Source organism: Corvus cornix, chromosome 5 (assembly GCF_000738735.6).
Source record: "Corvus cornix cornix isolate S_Up_H32 chromosome 5, ASM73873v5, whole genome shotgun sequence".
Taxonomy (NCBI): domain Eukaryota; kingdom Metazoa; phylum Chordata; class Aves; order Passeriformes; family Corvidae; genus Corvus; species Corvus cornix.
This window is the reverse complement of record NC_046335.1, coordinates 5,856,035-5,872,292: the sequence shown is the minus strand read 5'-3', so window position 1 is coordinate 5,872,292 and position 16,258 is coordinate 5,856,035. Positions and strand designations below refer to the sequence as shown.

At 43.5% G+C, this 16,258-nt stretch overlaps 1 protein-coding gene across 7 annotated transcripts in view; it reads right to left on the bottom strand.

Moving 5' to 3' along the window:
- Window positions 1-16,258, bottom strand: part of SYT16 (synaptotagmin 16) — a 102,321-nt gene that overhangs the window by 41,149 nt on the left and 44,914 nt on the right. For 3 of the 7 annotated variants that reach the window (XM_039552916.1, XM_039552913.1, XM_039552917.1), the window contains one exon: window positions 12,708-12,878. Coding sequence is in view for 4 of the 7 variants with exons in the window: in XM_039552913.1 (XP_039408847.1) it covers window positions 12,708-12,878 (171 nt within the window). In the remaining 3 variants the exon portion in view is untranslated. Of the gene's footprint in view, window positions 1-1,491; window positions 2,119-2,368; window positions 2,411-12,707; window positions 12,879-16,258 lie in introns of those variants that run through there. The other 4 variants (XM_019284280.3, XM_010396305.3, XM_010396312.3 and 1 more) reach the window with 4 other exon arrangements.

Genomic DNA, 16,258 nt, shown 5'->3' with positions numbered 1-16,258 from the left:
CCTGCAGCAGCACTGGTTCAGTGCCTATGGACAAACCCTGTGGGCAGGATATTGCACAGGCAATGTACAGGGGTACCAGAAGGTAGCGGTTGGGCTCCAAGAGATACAACTCCAAGGTATTTAACCTGAGAACTGGGAATCATTCATTTGGAATACGAAACAAGCAGTCCCAGTTTGGGAGGCAGAACAACAAGACCAAAAGCACTTTTAAATTATTTACTCCCTGGCTATAACAGAGTGAGAAATGGCAATAAAGAAAAGAGCTAATTTTCCAGTCATTAAAGAACACCGTCTAAGGCTTATGCCCTCTCAGTCTGATATTCCTGTGAAATACAAAAACAAACCAGCTGATCTTCCACAGTCTGCACAGAAAATACGTAAGACTTCCCTAGAAGCCAAGAGTGATGAAAAGCTCCTGGTCATAATAAAACACACATTTTCAAGAGCATCTACCACCTGCTTAAACAAAACAAAAAAAACCCTTTTAGATATTTGAAGCCAAATTCTGTAGATCCTCAGTGATTCTTAAGTTCTTCATCTGCTCCATATTGTAGAACCCAGTCCCCTCCCCCATCCTCTTTCCACCCTTATCCCCACTCCTAGGATGTTTGTAAAGAGCAGCTTTATCCCAGCAAGACCCAAGGATGTCAGCAGGACTGCAGCTTTCCCTGGGTGTAGTCAGGACATATGTCTCCACCAGACCTCTGTGACCCAGGAAACCTCCAGCCACACTTGTGGTGACACTGAGTGGGCACAAGTCACGTGGCTGAAACTCAGTCCTGGGCTCAATATCCTGAAAACACTCTTGCTGTCATTTAAAGATCAGAAATCATAGTTAGGCCTATTTAAAACTGAAAATATCAAACTCAGTTCTCCTTCTCATAATCTCCTGCCTGCTGTCTTCTTCAGTCTTCTTTGAAAAGCCTGTTGGGGTGGTGGGAGGGGAGGAAAGCGATTTGGGAGCCTTTCATCCATAAAATCATGAGATATGGCTGGCTTTTTAGTACAGCATTTCACAGCACATGGCACAGTAACATCTTGAGGTTCCTGGCACAGAGAAACAAGGTTTGAGATTGCTATTAAAGATATATATATATATACATATATATATATATATATATATAGTGACGCAAAGGCAGATGGTTCTCAAAGCAAAGGCTTAAGGCTAAACATTCCCTTTGAAGGGTCCTACTACCAGAAACTAAAAAGGGAGGGAAGTAAAACACCCCTTGCTACAGCAACAGGGCCTGATTGCCTTCTAATACACAGCATTTCACCCTGGAGATCTCCACTTCTTTCAATGAGATTAGTCTCACAAACAAGGGAAGAATTGGAAAGGTTAGATTTTTCTTTGGGATTTGGGGAGTTTTATTTTAGCTGTGGGAAACAGAGAGAATACAGAACATAATGAGCAGATTAGCAACTAAATCAAATCAACAGCCGAAAAGAAAGGTCTGGATAATGCAGTCAGGGCGCGTGCCAGCTGCTTACCTGCACAGCGTGCCTTGCCATTAGCACCGTTTAAGGAGCCACCCAAGCTGAGGCTGTGCTCATGACCTCCCATCCTCAAAGAGGGCTCACCTTCTTCCTCAGCGATGGGAGGAAGCCGATCAAGAGGCTGGAGATCTTCGCTGGTCCAGTAGGATCCATTGGCTGTCAAAGACCTGGAGCTTTCAACGCACTGCTCTGGTGAAGTGCTGGTATTTTTAACCCGTTTTTTCCTCTGTGGACCCAAGTCAGAGCCATGAGGGAGGTTTTGTGAAGCCAGATCAGGGCTTCCAATGTAACCGTCTTCTCTAGGATAGAAATATTCCTCATCCCAGAGGTCCAGGTCTCGTTCATCATCTGATTCCTCAGAATAATCCTCATAAACGCCTCCATTATTCTCCAAGTCCTGGGTCCTCTCTTCTTCTGGCTTATGACCCACTCCACTCAAATTCAGCAGTGAGGCAGATATGGAGTCTCCTGCTTGTTGGATCGCTTCGTATATTTGAGACATCCAAGAAGACAGTGGCTGGAGGAAATTCTGAGCAGCCTCAGAAGCCATGTTTAACACTATGCCGGTGTCTGGTGATCAGTTGTTCAGCTTTGCCAGCATGTCACTTATAATTCAGGGAGCTACAGAATAAGCACCATAAGAAATTACTGTAAATTGCTTGTCCATCAACACCTGTCGACACACTATCTATGTAAGATGTCTAGAACCGAGAGGGGAAAATGGAAAAAGCACTTTTACCCGTTGAGAATACCACCAGAAATCCAGAAATGATGGACAAATTGCACATATTCCTGCAGAGATCTGGAAAGCTTTTATTCGATTGTTAAACCTTAGATAAAAATAAGAACCAGAACCTTGGAACACAAGTACCTTTTTGAAGTGCACACATTCTGGTTACAGCTGTCAACAGACCTGGGGGAAAAAAGGTACAAAAAAATCTGCAATCAAAAATCTCAGATAACCTCCTGGCCCAAATTTCTATCACATCCTTAGCATTAGTATGACCAGGTGAGAAAACTGAAAGGAGGAGAATTTGGGGAGAATTGTGTTTTGAATAATGAAAATGACAGGCCTAAAGCTTGCAGTAGCAGCCCATGGCAGACAACCATCTCAAATGCTTTGCTGCAGAAAGGCTGTGAAGAAACTCTCTCTGCCCACAACCCAGAGTCATTTTGCCATTCACAGAAATGACAAAAAAAAAGCTGAACAGAGGAGGTGGAATATTATGGATATGAAATTACTGGGAACAGAAGCAAGTTAACAAAAGCACTGGTGTTATCTCGAGATGATGCTTTCTCAAAATTCATCTAAACTCTAAATAAAAACATAACTTGCAGAAAGTTAACATGCCTTTTTGCCCAGTATACATCTTCCCACATCATCACAAGACAGATATTCTTTTAGGAGCTCTGAGAAGGAGAAACCTACAAATAGGATGATGGGTTTAGGAAGAAAGAATTAAATAGGTGCAGATTTTAGTCTAAAAGACAACTAAAAAGAAGATTCAAAAATTAATACCAATGTCTTGCTGAATTGAGAGGTCTGAAAGCAATCAAAGTATAAAAGGATGAATACAGTGTAACTGCAAGAAAATAAGCTCAGCAGCAATGTGCATTACCTTATGAAATGATCTCCAGAGAAATGTAGTGGGAATATCAGTGTTGTGGATCTTTAAATGGAGCACAAACTAGAAAGATCCCACTTTGCTTGGTGAGCAGCTATTTTAGACATGAGATCAGTGACTTAAGAGGACTTTACCTTAAAAAAAACCCTGTGCCAAATAATTTGGTTCAGTGATGTTGATTTATACTGCAGACACTTCCAACAGGTTTATTGTCAGCTTCAGTGTGCTAAGAATTGCAGTCCTAACAAGGGCAGTAAATGAATGCTGGTTACCAAAGGCATTTTAAAAGCTGTAGCTGTCACAAACTCCCTGGGCTCAGGGCACACACTGTTCCAGCATCCATCTGGCAGCCTCCAGCCCTCAGCTCAGCCCCTGGGACTCAGATAAAGCTCCCTGCCACACATTAAATCTTTGGCAAGGAACAGACAGTGCCAGACACTCGCTTCCCAGGTGAGCTGTTCCCTTCACTGATTCTCCTCTTTCCAACCCTGCCCTGGGCAAAGCCTCTCTGCTTTGTGCAACTGATTTTCTCATAGACCAGAAGAGATTAAATGCTTCAAACAACCCATTTTCAACAAGATGCAGATTACTGGTAAATCACAGCACCAGAGAAATCACTGGTAGGAGATGGTACTTGTAACAGTGAGATTCTCCCAGGCTTGGAGGGAAATAAACTCTGGTGGGTAAGTGCTAGATACTGGATACAATTTTAACCTGTCATTTATTTACAGGCAAGAGCAAATGAACCTCTCATTTTTGATGAAAGGAGAACTTCACAGTGCTCTCCCTCTGTCTCAGCAGCAAGATCCATGACAGCAGTAGCCCTCAGAGGGATGCAGACATCCAGGAGTGATGGCTAACCAATGGAGGTAAAATATATGGGTGCTGAAATGAAGTGCTGATCTGTTCTAAAAATCAACAGAACATAGCCTTGTGATATTTGCATAGGAAATAATTAGCTCCTCTTGTTATTAGATTTTGAAGCTAACACCTGATTTGTCCAACAGTGCTATCCCACTTCTGGATGCTGTGGCTGGCTACACCGCACTCAGGCAAACATCACAGGGAGGTTGGTACCACAACCATAAGGATGGAGGGAGTTTTCAAGGCAGGATTTTGCTTTAGTAAGGGAAGTAAAGCAGTGACCTACAACCACCTGCAGAGCTTGGATGTGGTCACTCAGTCATCTGAAGCAGTAGATAGAACTTGAACATGAACTTTCATATACCAAGCAGTTGCCTGTAGTCTGGGGAAAAATATAACACACACATGTACACACATCCACAACTCTACCCAAGATCTGGACATTGCCTGGATTGAATCCTAAGAACTCCAACAAGTGGTTTGATTTCAGTTTATAGACAATAGACAGACACTGATGTGTATTTCACCAGAAAAATCTGAACCACTTTGCAGTAACACCTGCAACTCCCATGTGCAACTTGCAACCCAGTGCCTACATAATCCCTACATGCAAAAACAATGTCTTTTCCAGGGTGCCTGACTCTGTTTCACCTTTGCTTTGCTTCTCCTACCATCCTCTCCCTCTTACTGAAGACTCCACAGTCACTGATATGCTGAACAACTGGAGTTCAGTTGAATTATAAATGGTTTAATTTTGTACTTGCAGCAGATGGATAAAATGTGTAACAAGCTGCAGACAAGTTTAGGCGGGCAACAATTTTACAAACGCACCAGAGGATCAAAGAGGGCTGAGCTGTGTTACAGGCTTGCTGTTTCCCAGGAGCTCTCTCCATTAATTAGGAGACACTGCTCTAACAGCGTGTTTATGATATATTTCACAACATGGCCTTTTCAACATAACGGATTTTTACTTTTGATTTCTCTAACAGTTTTGACTTGCATTAGAAGAAAAAAACTAAAAGAACAGAGAAAAGCATAAAATGTGTGGGAAATAAAAAGAAACCCATTTCTTTTTAAAAGTATTCATCAAACAAGAGAGAGGAAAGAAGCAGTTTAGCAAATTCACTTCAAGTTCCATCTTCTGAAACCACCCTTAAGAATTTTCACACCAAATCACATGCTAAACTCGAAGTTGTTAGGGGTTTTTTTCCTCTCCTGGAAAATCAGATAGCTAAAAGGATCAATGCTAAGCCTCTCACAGAAGCCATCATAACCTTTACTACAATCTATATTCCCTTGTCTTGATAGGATCATTATTCCTGAGTAGCATTCCCATTGAGAGGTGCAATTACTGTATTGCTAAAAAAAGTAGACTATTACCAGAATTTCAAACACTACCCCAATGCAGAAGTTTATAATATTACCAAAGTGTCTTTCAATCTTCTTGATACATAGGTTCCTAAAAAAAGTGACATCAGGTGTGCATTTCTTAATATTTTCCTTATTCACTCTGTTGCAGAGTGTAGGCACAAACTTCCTTTTCTTCAGTCACTTTTTGTGCGGCCCTTGGAATAGTTTTCTACCAAACCCCTCCCTTACAGGCAGAACACAGGTTGAAAATGGATCATATCCATTAACAGGAGCTTTATTTGTGTGGACATCAAAGAAGAGCAGTGTGATTGACCCAGCATGAAGCTCTGCTCCAAGTTTAGGGGGAAAAATCCTAAAACAAGGTGTGAATCTGAGCTGATGCCCAGAACATCAAGGATCTGTGCAAAAGGTAAGGCCATTTTGCTTTTCATGGAAGGGGGAAATAAGGAAGGCTTGAAGGGGTAAGATTTTTTGAGCTACTGAAAACTGTAATGAGCCTGATCCTCATTTCAGACTAGAATCCAATTAGCACACATTTAAAATAGCAGAGAGGAGGTTAGAAATGTACTCAGATGAAGGCAGGCAGCAGCAACACTGGGCCAAGAAATCCTCTATCCTAGTTCTGGGAACAATCTGGACTCTTTGCTCCTCTTGCAGTTGCCAGAATTGTATCTAACAAGATGCTAGCAAAGCCCTTGCACTCTCACCAAACATTACTATGATGAAAATGTATTTCCAGCTGAAACTGTCACAGTGCCAAGCCCAGCCTGTGCACTTGAAGCTGTTCAGGGGGTTGGAGCCTCCTGCAGAAGTGTTGTGAGGTAAGTTCACAGACAGTGCCCAAGGTTCACATCAGTTGTGAGCGTTACTACTGACCAAACTTCCACAAGGTAAAAACAAAACAGAAGTACAGAACATCTGGTAACTTTTTGGCCTATGTGCTATAAAAATGCTATTTAAGTGGTTGAATTTAACACACAGAAGAGAAGACAGAGGCACTTTCCAAGTGATTATGTGCTCTGTGATAATAGTTTTCAGCTGGTGAATCAGAAACTCCAGGGCATTCAAGGAAAATCTAATGGTTGATGCCAATAAATTAGACACATCTCATTGGAAACGTTCATGGGTTACAAATCAACACAGTAATAAAGCCACTGCTGCAGAGCATTGGTCCTGCAAGCCCCAGAATGGTGAAGAGAAAACAAAGATGAGCTCAGGCAGACAGCAATGTACCCGGCTGCACGGGGCTCAGCCCACGCACAGGAAGCCTGCAGACTTATTTCTCACTCCCAAATCATCTCATGTCTTTGCAGGCAGCTCGCTAGTGATGCTGTGCCAAATTAGTTGTAAAAATTGATACCCAAATGACAAAAGTGGTTTTGATCAGGATATTTAGCCCCATGTTGTCTCCTCCTTTCTTTTCATCCCTTTTTTCCTGCACTCCTTTTGTCAATAACAATGGCAACAATTACTAATCCTCACGGCTTCAGTGGGATGGGAAGAAGAGGAAAGAGGTAGAAGAAAAAAAGGAATTATGCAAATGTGACATTTATCGTTCAAAATTGTGGAGCCTTTTTCAAAAAAAACAGGTCTCTCCATCATACAGAGTACATGATGACAAATTCAAGAAAAAAAAAAAAAGTTCCTGGAAGACCAGCATTCAAATATTGTGCTCAGAAGCTCCAACAGCAATGGGGCTGAGGAGCTGATGATGATTTCTTATGCTGACCTCTTCACACCTTTGTTTTTGCCTAGGCTGTAAGAACTACTGAAATCAGAGGTGTGTTCATCTCATGTAAGTCCAGGGCACCCAGAAAGCAGAGGATATGTGAAAGCACAGATAGATATTATTGCCATCAAAATATTAATACTAAACCTGGGGGGATTTTCAGGAGAGAGAAAATGTCTACACCTCCTTGGCCATAATATTTGGTTTGGATATTCAGGCGAGCCAGATTCTGACTTGGCACTGGTGTTAAATCCAGAGTCGCTCCACTGAAGGCAGTCACATCCTCCAAATCAAAATAAAGCCCTTTGCATTTAAAGAGCCACTTGTCACCAGAGGCACAAAAAAGCCCTTAACTGTTCCATGCCAAGTGGTTGTACAAAAAGCAGCAATGAATAACTTCATTTATACTTCTCCAGCCGAGGGTTACATAAAGGGCAAAAAGAAATTCACAAATCATTGGAGTATTAGAAAAGTGGTGTTAGTAGAGGCAACTGTTCTCTCTCAGGCTAAAAGAGCGAGAAACATCTGTAATTACTGGATTAGGGGAATGAAAGAAGAAACCTGCAGTCAGAAATTACAGCACATTCTGTAATTGAGCTGCTGCCATTTGCCAGCTTGCATGAAGACAGAAGAGCCAAAAGCAAATCACAAGTTCAAAAGGCTGGAGAAACACCAATTTACACCACCACTCGAACCCACCCACCTGTGCTGTCAAGCTGTTCCCTAGAGCAGACTCCATAGACTCCACCCTGCCTGCAATTGTGCTACCCAGTCTGCAGCAAGTGAACAAACCAGGGTCAATCAGAGCAATTACTTGCATGGAAATTAGCAGTGGGAGAGCATGTCTAGCTGTTTAACAAAATGAAGATATTTTAGAAACATTTAGAGGAGTCACCCAGTTCCTGTTACTCCTTCCCCCACGCACACACTCCATCCTTGCAGAGCCTGTGGGAATTGCTCTGTGCGGACCACCACCGAGCAGTGCAGACAGAGCTGTTTGGGAGACAAAAATGCAGTGGATGATTCCTGGTGATCCATCTTTGTGTGCACACGTGGCTGAGCCTGTAGCTCCCATCTCCTCTCACTTCTAAGTCAACCACCAGTCCAGCCAGAAATCCTGGGAGGCTGAGGGGTCACTGGGAAAACTAGACCTAGACTCAAAGCATTTAAAGGAATTTGGAGATAGAGATCTGAGCAGGCAGCTGTCCCTACTGACTTAGGAACAGCTCCCTCAGCTACTCCTTCATTAAACTCAGCCTTGTGGCAAACCAAGCTCTCCAACATCTAGGGCAGGCATCAGTGGCAGCAATCACGCTGTCCCATGGCCAGTCACACTTCCTACGTGCCTCTATTGAAGCAGTTGAGAGAAAAAGCAATTTAGAAGAGAGGCTTCATTTGGGCACTGAGAAACTTCCCTTTCACAAGCTTCTCTCCTTCCTGCCACTGGTTGGTCAAGGAATCTTAGCTACATACCTCAGCTGGGTGACAGGAATAACCTCAGGCCCGCTTTCAGTCTTCCCTTGCTGAGGACAGTGGAGATACTGGGTACTCAGCATCAGCGTCAAAAGGACCAACCACAGTTGTACTCCTTTGGAGAAGTACACCCCTGGGTTTTCCACTGCTTAGGAGGAAGCCAGACTGGTGCTGTCACACTCACCCACATTTCTTGTTTCTAAACATGAATCTCTGCCTCTGCTGCATATGACAGTCCCACTCACTGCATGTGATGGGTCCCCAGGGCCCGCCCGGGCCCAGGGCAGCACTGACAATGAAAGGCAGCGCCCAGGCAGCACTGCTAACATTCCAGCCCTTGGTGAGTGTTATAGGTGTTGATGCTTTCCTTAAAGCCCCAGCTATGGGAGATGAGTGGTTTATATAAGAACTGCATCTCCATTTATTTATTTTAAGTGTGCAGCTAGCCCCAGAGGCTGGAACAGTGGCTGTGCAGAACAGCTTGAGAACATGAAATGAAAGTGCTCTTGAGGCTGATAAAACAGAAGGAATAATGAAAAAGAAATCTTCCCTTCAAGCCCCATCATATTTATGCTGTTTTCACATATCAAGAGTACATCTTTAACAAGTGTTCAAGGTAAGGCACAACTGGAATATTTTCATGTAAAGCACAGCGTACTAAGCTACAATTTCCTTCCCAGTCTCAGGTTACATCATTATGAAAAGATTACGGTGTAGAACAAAGAGGACCCTTCACTTTCTTGAGCCACAGCACTGAATCATATGGTTGGTCATAGCTCTTCACACAAAGGTTTGCCCAGCACTGTCACGTGTACCTGTGACATTCACTTCACCCATGAACTTTTGAAGCAAAGGGCTCCCCAACACTATAAACACCATGCACAGGAACATCACCTCCTCTTGATCCCAAAATCCACTCTACAGACAGGGACACCAAAACTTCACAACATCAAATGGTCTCACATGAGACCTCACTGACTTCTCTCAAGCCTCTGCTCAAGGGAAGGTCCTCCTTCCTTGTGTGGAGAGATGATTCAAGGGGCAATCTCCCGTACACACTCTCCCAGGGCCTGAAAGATCACCAGTGCTGTGAAGAACCACTCCAGCTGGTTCTAAAGGCGTGGCAGTCAATCTTTCCCTCCCTAAGGAATTCTACACCTGATCTATATTAAGGCTCTACATCACTCCAGAAAGACCAGGACTGCTTCACGCCACCACCTCTTCCTTCTGCACATGCCGGGGCACAGCCAAGCAAGCTTGATATGGTCTGTGCTACCTTCCTACCAGCTATGTGCTTACCAGCTTCTCTACCTTTGCAGCCTGCTCTGAGCTCTCCCCTGCAGTGCCAAGTACATCCTAAATACAGGTTGGCTGTACCCAGATGAGCTCCAGCACTCCCAGTGAAGGGACTCCCACAGCTGCGTGAGAAGCAACCAGGGCAGCACATCCCTGCTCAAGAGATGGGCTCATCTCTAAGGTCAACAAACCAGTCTAGAACAGGATCCACAGAATGCTAAAGCACCAAAAATCTGCAATCCATTCTGTCCCAGTAATTAAGAGTCTTTGTCCTGAAGTCTCCTAAAAGATTTTTCAATGAAATCTTCATTTCCACAATGATCTTTTCCTTATCTTTGTCCCTTCATAGAGACACAAACTGTGCAATTAAAATTAAATCAGGAACAAACCAGGCAGATGTATCCTAGAGCCATGATGATGGGAACACCTATTTCATTCTGTCACTTCCCTTGTTCTGCAGACAGGCTCTATACAGGAAAGCAAAAACAACAACAACAAGGAGTCTCTGACATTTTACAGTACATTTTCTAAATGTCACCCTGCATACCTGCAAAGTAGACAGATTTGCTCATGTTTCTCTACCAACTCTCTTCTTCATTGGTAGATAACTCGAAACTCAACTGGATCCAAGGGCAAGAGGAGCAGCTTATGCATTGAAACCCATACACCCCTTCCCAGGCCCACGTTCATTTATCTGTGCTGTTGTATGTGGGGGTTCATCCTATTGCAGATGTTTTGAGTCATGCAAAATGCCTTCTCTCCTATTTAGATAGATATGTTCTAAGCATTCCTAATTGCAGAGGTGGAGAATCAAAAAGCTTTCCCCAGTTTGAGAGCTTAGAACTGGGAAGAACAACCATTAGTGGGCTGCATGTTGAATACCAGAGTATTGGAATCAAGATCTCCTTGCAACACACACAACTCACCAGAAAAAAGTTGAAAAGAGGAAAATTGAATGCTAACCAACAAATTTCATGTTGCAAACGCTCCCCATCCTGTTCCTTCCTACCCAGCAAAGCCAAATTCCGAATTTGAAGCAAACTCTTGCTTGTCAACACTCTTCTTGGGAGAGCTCCCTCACCATGCTGGAAACAGCCTTCCCTGGCTTCCCTGCCCGAGCTCAGCCTCCAGGTTTCTACATTCGCCATATGACACACTGTGTTAGCCCAGGTTTTAATATATTCCCTCATGCTGCTGTCCTTTAAAAGCACTGGCATTTCCTACACACAGATTCCATATTGACTTTACAAGTACCAAGACGCCACGGTGAAATTTAAACTAAATATAGAGGTGGTATTTTTAAATAACTCTCAGCTCCAACTCGCCAAGCCAATTTTATTTGAACGGAAAAAGCAGACTCCAGCTTTAAGCTTCCATTGTAATTAATGATTACAACACATTCCTCTGCCGTATCAGATTTAGCACCTCATTAATGTATATGGTATTTTTCTTGCACAGCACAGCTGTAGTTAAAGTTGAATTAGTGTTTCCATTATAAGCCCATGTTTTCAAAGGTTTATCACTCAGACACGAGATTTAGTCTGAAATGAAAATTGCCATTGAGAGTGTCAGCTGGGAAGCAATTTCTTGTCCTTCAAAATCTGGAAGCAACAAATACCAAAAAAAAAAAAGCAAGCCACTCTGTTTATTAATAATTCACATTTTAAAAAGCATTGCAAATACTTGTTTACATGATAGCCTGTGACAGCTCCATAGAATGTCAACACCCACACGCTCCTGGGAGATGTGTCATCTTAAAAACTGAAATAAAAGCCACATTTTTACACCACTTGATGGGAGGCGAAGAGAAGGGGAAAAAGACTTAAAAATAATATCGATGAGGGAAACTTATTAAAAAAACCCCATAGTCTTTGTTTAGAAACACTGAAGTTAGGACTTTCAGTTGAGAGGGGCGTGGGTGGGAATCGTTTCAAGTACCATTTGTACTTGTACCTTTTTCATGCCTGTCCCTGGCTCACTAAAGCATTTAGCAAGAATTGGTCCCGCTGAGTTCCTGCCACAGTTCCCAGCCTTCAACTGTCCATGAGTCCTGGAGTCCTAAAGTATGACCAGATCATGTCCTTTGCAGCAGCCATGCTGAGGCACAAGGCAAAATGAACAACAAAACAGCCTTGTATGAGCTCTATGCTTTGGGATTGTGTCCTTCTGCCATTACCTTTAAGACTGAATCATAGAAAAGCAGACCTTTCAATTGGGAGGCTTCTGAGGCCTCTTCTTGGCTGATTATCTCAGTGATTATACACTTACGACATGCAAATTTACAAACAAATACACAAAGAAATTACCAAACTCACAGTTGCCACCACTACCAGAACAGATGCATTTTTGATGGTTGAGAAAAATTAATTTTTTTTTTCTGACATAGTAAAATTCCCAGTTGTTTTGGCTCCAGGACTTGTGGGTTTACCCAAGAGATAATGCTTCCAGAACACAACAAACACGTGAAGGAGTGTGTAATAGATACTACAAGAAAACCAGGACAGGCATATCCTTTGTGAGTAGAAAGGCACCGTTGTTGGTCAGAAACACTCACATTTTGCTACTCACTGGATAAACAAAACACTCCCACAACAGACAGAGCAGGGAGTGTGCTTCTTTCCCCAGTGTTGACTTTCATTTTTCAAGAGATTACTCCTGACGACAAAGATAATGGGAACACAGTAGCAATTGCATATCCTTATGATCAAATTTGGGAGGTACTGTCCAAAACCCTACTGTTTTCCACACAAACAACCTGAGAAACAGCAAATGGACCTGTGTCTGTCCTGCCAGCAATCACAGCCTCCAGAAGACTCTGTACATCAAAGGCAGTGTAATACTGTGACACTTACCAAGGCCCTCATGAGCTCTGGACTTCTCTTTGCAGTGTTTTCTTTGCCCTTGTTGTTCCAGGCATGGGAGCTCTTCACAGTAGAGCTTCCTGTTGATGAAGTGGAAGAGGACTGCAGGGAGGATAACGAAGACTCCAGCTGCAGACAAAAACTCGGAAGCCTCAGGAGTAACTAAGAACAGAAAGTCAGAAAGAAAACATCAGCACAACCAGGCAAAACTGCCTCGGGAAAGATGTGGTTTAAGCACAGCTGTATCCATGGCTCTGCTTCCCCATCCTTTCCACAGAAGAAATAGGAATGAAATCCAGCATAACATGGACTTGTGTTAAATGGATACAACATCCATTTAATACACTGGTCTACTAAGGATGTACATCACACAGACTTGGTTCCAATTAAGGCCTTAATTTCTGTCACGTGATGAATCCCAACACAGGAAAGACACCAACTGATTTTAAGAAACTTCTGTAAAATGCAGGATTCTACCAGCTCCAGGAGAGACACTCTCCCTCTGTACTGCAATAAGGATCTGGCCAAGAGAGGGTCATTAAGGCCCCAAAACCTCCTTTGCAATTTATGTATTTTCTTTAGAACAATCAGATTACACATAATGGTACTCACTAACTTCATTACATTTACTAAGAACCAGGTTAATGTATAGCCTATGATTCTCATTCAGCTGCTACTTTACCCTTAAGTGAGAAGTATATTACCGTACTACATAATTACCATTATTTTCTGGGGAAAAAAAACCCCAGCCTGCAGCTCAGGTAATTCAGTTTAGCTCCTTTTGTGCCAGGTTGAGCCACAGGGGTTTTGAGCACAGTGGTTTTGCACTAGCTGATGTCCCAGCCCTGTTCATCAACATCCCTGTGTCAAACTGTAAAGAAACAGTCTGATTTCAATTTATCATGTTCTGCCTGTACCACTGGATCTGCAACAAACCACAGGCGCCAGCAAAAAGCTTTTAAAGCCATTTCACCTCTCTCACACATATCAAAATGCCAAAACAAGGGACAAACACTACATACATCACTTGATGTGGGTGGAAAGGGCGCACGTGTCAAAAACTTTCAGTGTCATCTGCAAAAAAAATTGGCTGGTTATTCTGGTAATTACTTCACCAGGAAGGGGTGAAGTTCAGCTGTTCAATTCAAGTCAAAGACCCCATAAAAATGAAATATCAGCAGCATCAGTGGCATACAAGGGATGCCTGTGATTACAAAGCTGCAGCTCACAGATGAAATGAGCAGGATGAGAGGATGTAAACAGAGCCAGCCCTGTCTGTGGAACATCCCACTGTGAATTTATAGGACTTGACTCAGCGAAAGACTTGGGCTAGAAGAGCTACACTGTCCCCAGTTACTGATAGTGCACTGTATGACTTCAGTCTGGGGGATTTAAAAAACTTAAATTAATACAAGCCAACATGTCTCAACTGAAACAAAAATCACCAGTGCATAGCAGCAGCCCACATGCAAAACAAATGAGTGGTTGGGACTGAACCCAGAGGAACATGTGTTACACAAACTCTGGAGGTGGCTCTGACCCTTCCCCACCCCAGCCTAAGGAAGGAACAGAAATATGCACTGAATCACAGCAGCTCAAATGACAACAAGGTGAAGCCTACACTTCCATTGCTCTGCTCTGCATGGCCACAGACAATTCACAGAATCACAGAGTGGTTTGGGGACTTTAAAGACCATTTAGTTCCAATCCTCCTGATATGAACAGGGACACCTTCTCCTAGGATGTTGAGAGTCCCATCCAACCTGTCCTTGAGCCAGCACTGCAATGTGCTGCTATAACTTCCCTAGATAATTTGGCAGTCACATCTCAGGCCTATTTTCCCCTCACACCTCAGTCCAGGGAGCAGGGCTGGGGATGTGAGAGTGGCTGAGTGAGACATTGACTCTGGCTATTTTCAGCTGCTGAAGTCACCATTAAGTAGCTGCTGGAGCCAAGGATAAATCAAAGGAGATGAGTATAAATCAAAGCAGCTATAACCCCAGAATATACATAAAAGCCTGGCTGGGTCCCATCACTGGCTTGCCCTGTTCTTGAGCACAGAATAAGCAGGAAAAAGGATAATGCTCTACCTTACATATAAAACACGTGGCATCACCACATCTCAGCACACAAGTGTGCAGCAAGGACGCCACTGTTGTAATTTGTTTTACTTCATAGAAATCTCTGAGTCCAAGGAGACACCAGGGCTTCCCCTTCTCAGACAGGGCACAAGCAAGCCACCAGTACTTTTAAATATAAATTATTCAACACATTCCATGAAACACTACACAACCACCAGCTAGAAAAAGTCCTCAAAGTGCCCCTTTTCCCCAACAGACTTTCAAAGTAGCTTCCAAAATCCCAGAGGAAAAAGCAGATCTTTGACTAGACAGGCATCCTGAAGGAAAGTTTGGAGACAAACGATCACCTGCTTGCTCTGAAGTAACTCAGACTGGCACAACAGTGCTATTGCCCATGTAATTCTTGTCTCCTGGTCACATACAGAGGAACAAGAAAGCAGTAGCTCAGTGACGTAGGACTTGGGACAACCTTTCCTGCTTCCCCTACTCCTTGGGGCAAAATATAAAAGTCACCACCTGTCAGAGCTCACCAAAGGTGCAGCATCAACTTGAAGGAGGAAGTTTTCAAAGCCAAGTACTAAAAACTGTCCACACAGAGGCAGAGTTTTTGGGAGCATAGGCAAGAAGGGACTGCACAGACTCTTCCTGTATGAAAAAGACCATCAGCCAGCTTCCAACAAAGGCTGAGATCCCTCACCTCCCTTCCTTGGAAGCACCAAGGAACTCTCCCTTCTCTCCTGAAGATGTTCTGTCCAACTGAGAGGAGGTGCCTGGGACTTCTGCAGCACAAGGCAACAGAGTACATGCATCCTGTCCTGTGGCTTTATGCACAAGTTTCCTTCTTTCTCAACCAAAATATTTGTGCCAGATACCAAAAGTTTTGCCACAGCATCTAAGAGAGGGCTGAGTTTGCATCTGAGCACTGTCTCACACACTGCACCTAGCTCCAGCTGGAAGCTCAAATCCCTCTGGAGGGGAGCCATGAACGTGCTGCACCTGTGTACAGTCCTTGCCACACCTCCCAGCTCTCCTCCCAACCCTCAGCTGAAGGCCTTTCTCTGCAGATTTGAAACTCTAGGCTAAGGCTGTACCTGAGAAATGACTGCAAAACTGATTTGGAGCAGAGCTCTGTTCTGGCTTGTGGTGGATGTCTGGGCCTGAGAGGTGGGTTGAGGAAGAAAAGTAGCAGAAATGCACACACATCCCTTATGCTGCAGCATTTCTGGAATGTGTCACTTTTCACACAGGTGAAGTGTCCATCCTTACACTAATGGATGACAGACTGTTGTGACTGGAGCAAGAATATGTGACAGACTAAGGCATGCAACTCTTGGTCCAAAGCCTGGGAGGTGCTGAGCACCACGTGCTTTGGGACATAAACATTCAGCCAGGATCCTCCCCCATTTACCCGTTTTTAAGCCAAGAAATTAATGCCATAGACACCTTTGTGCAGTGCCACAG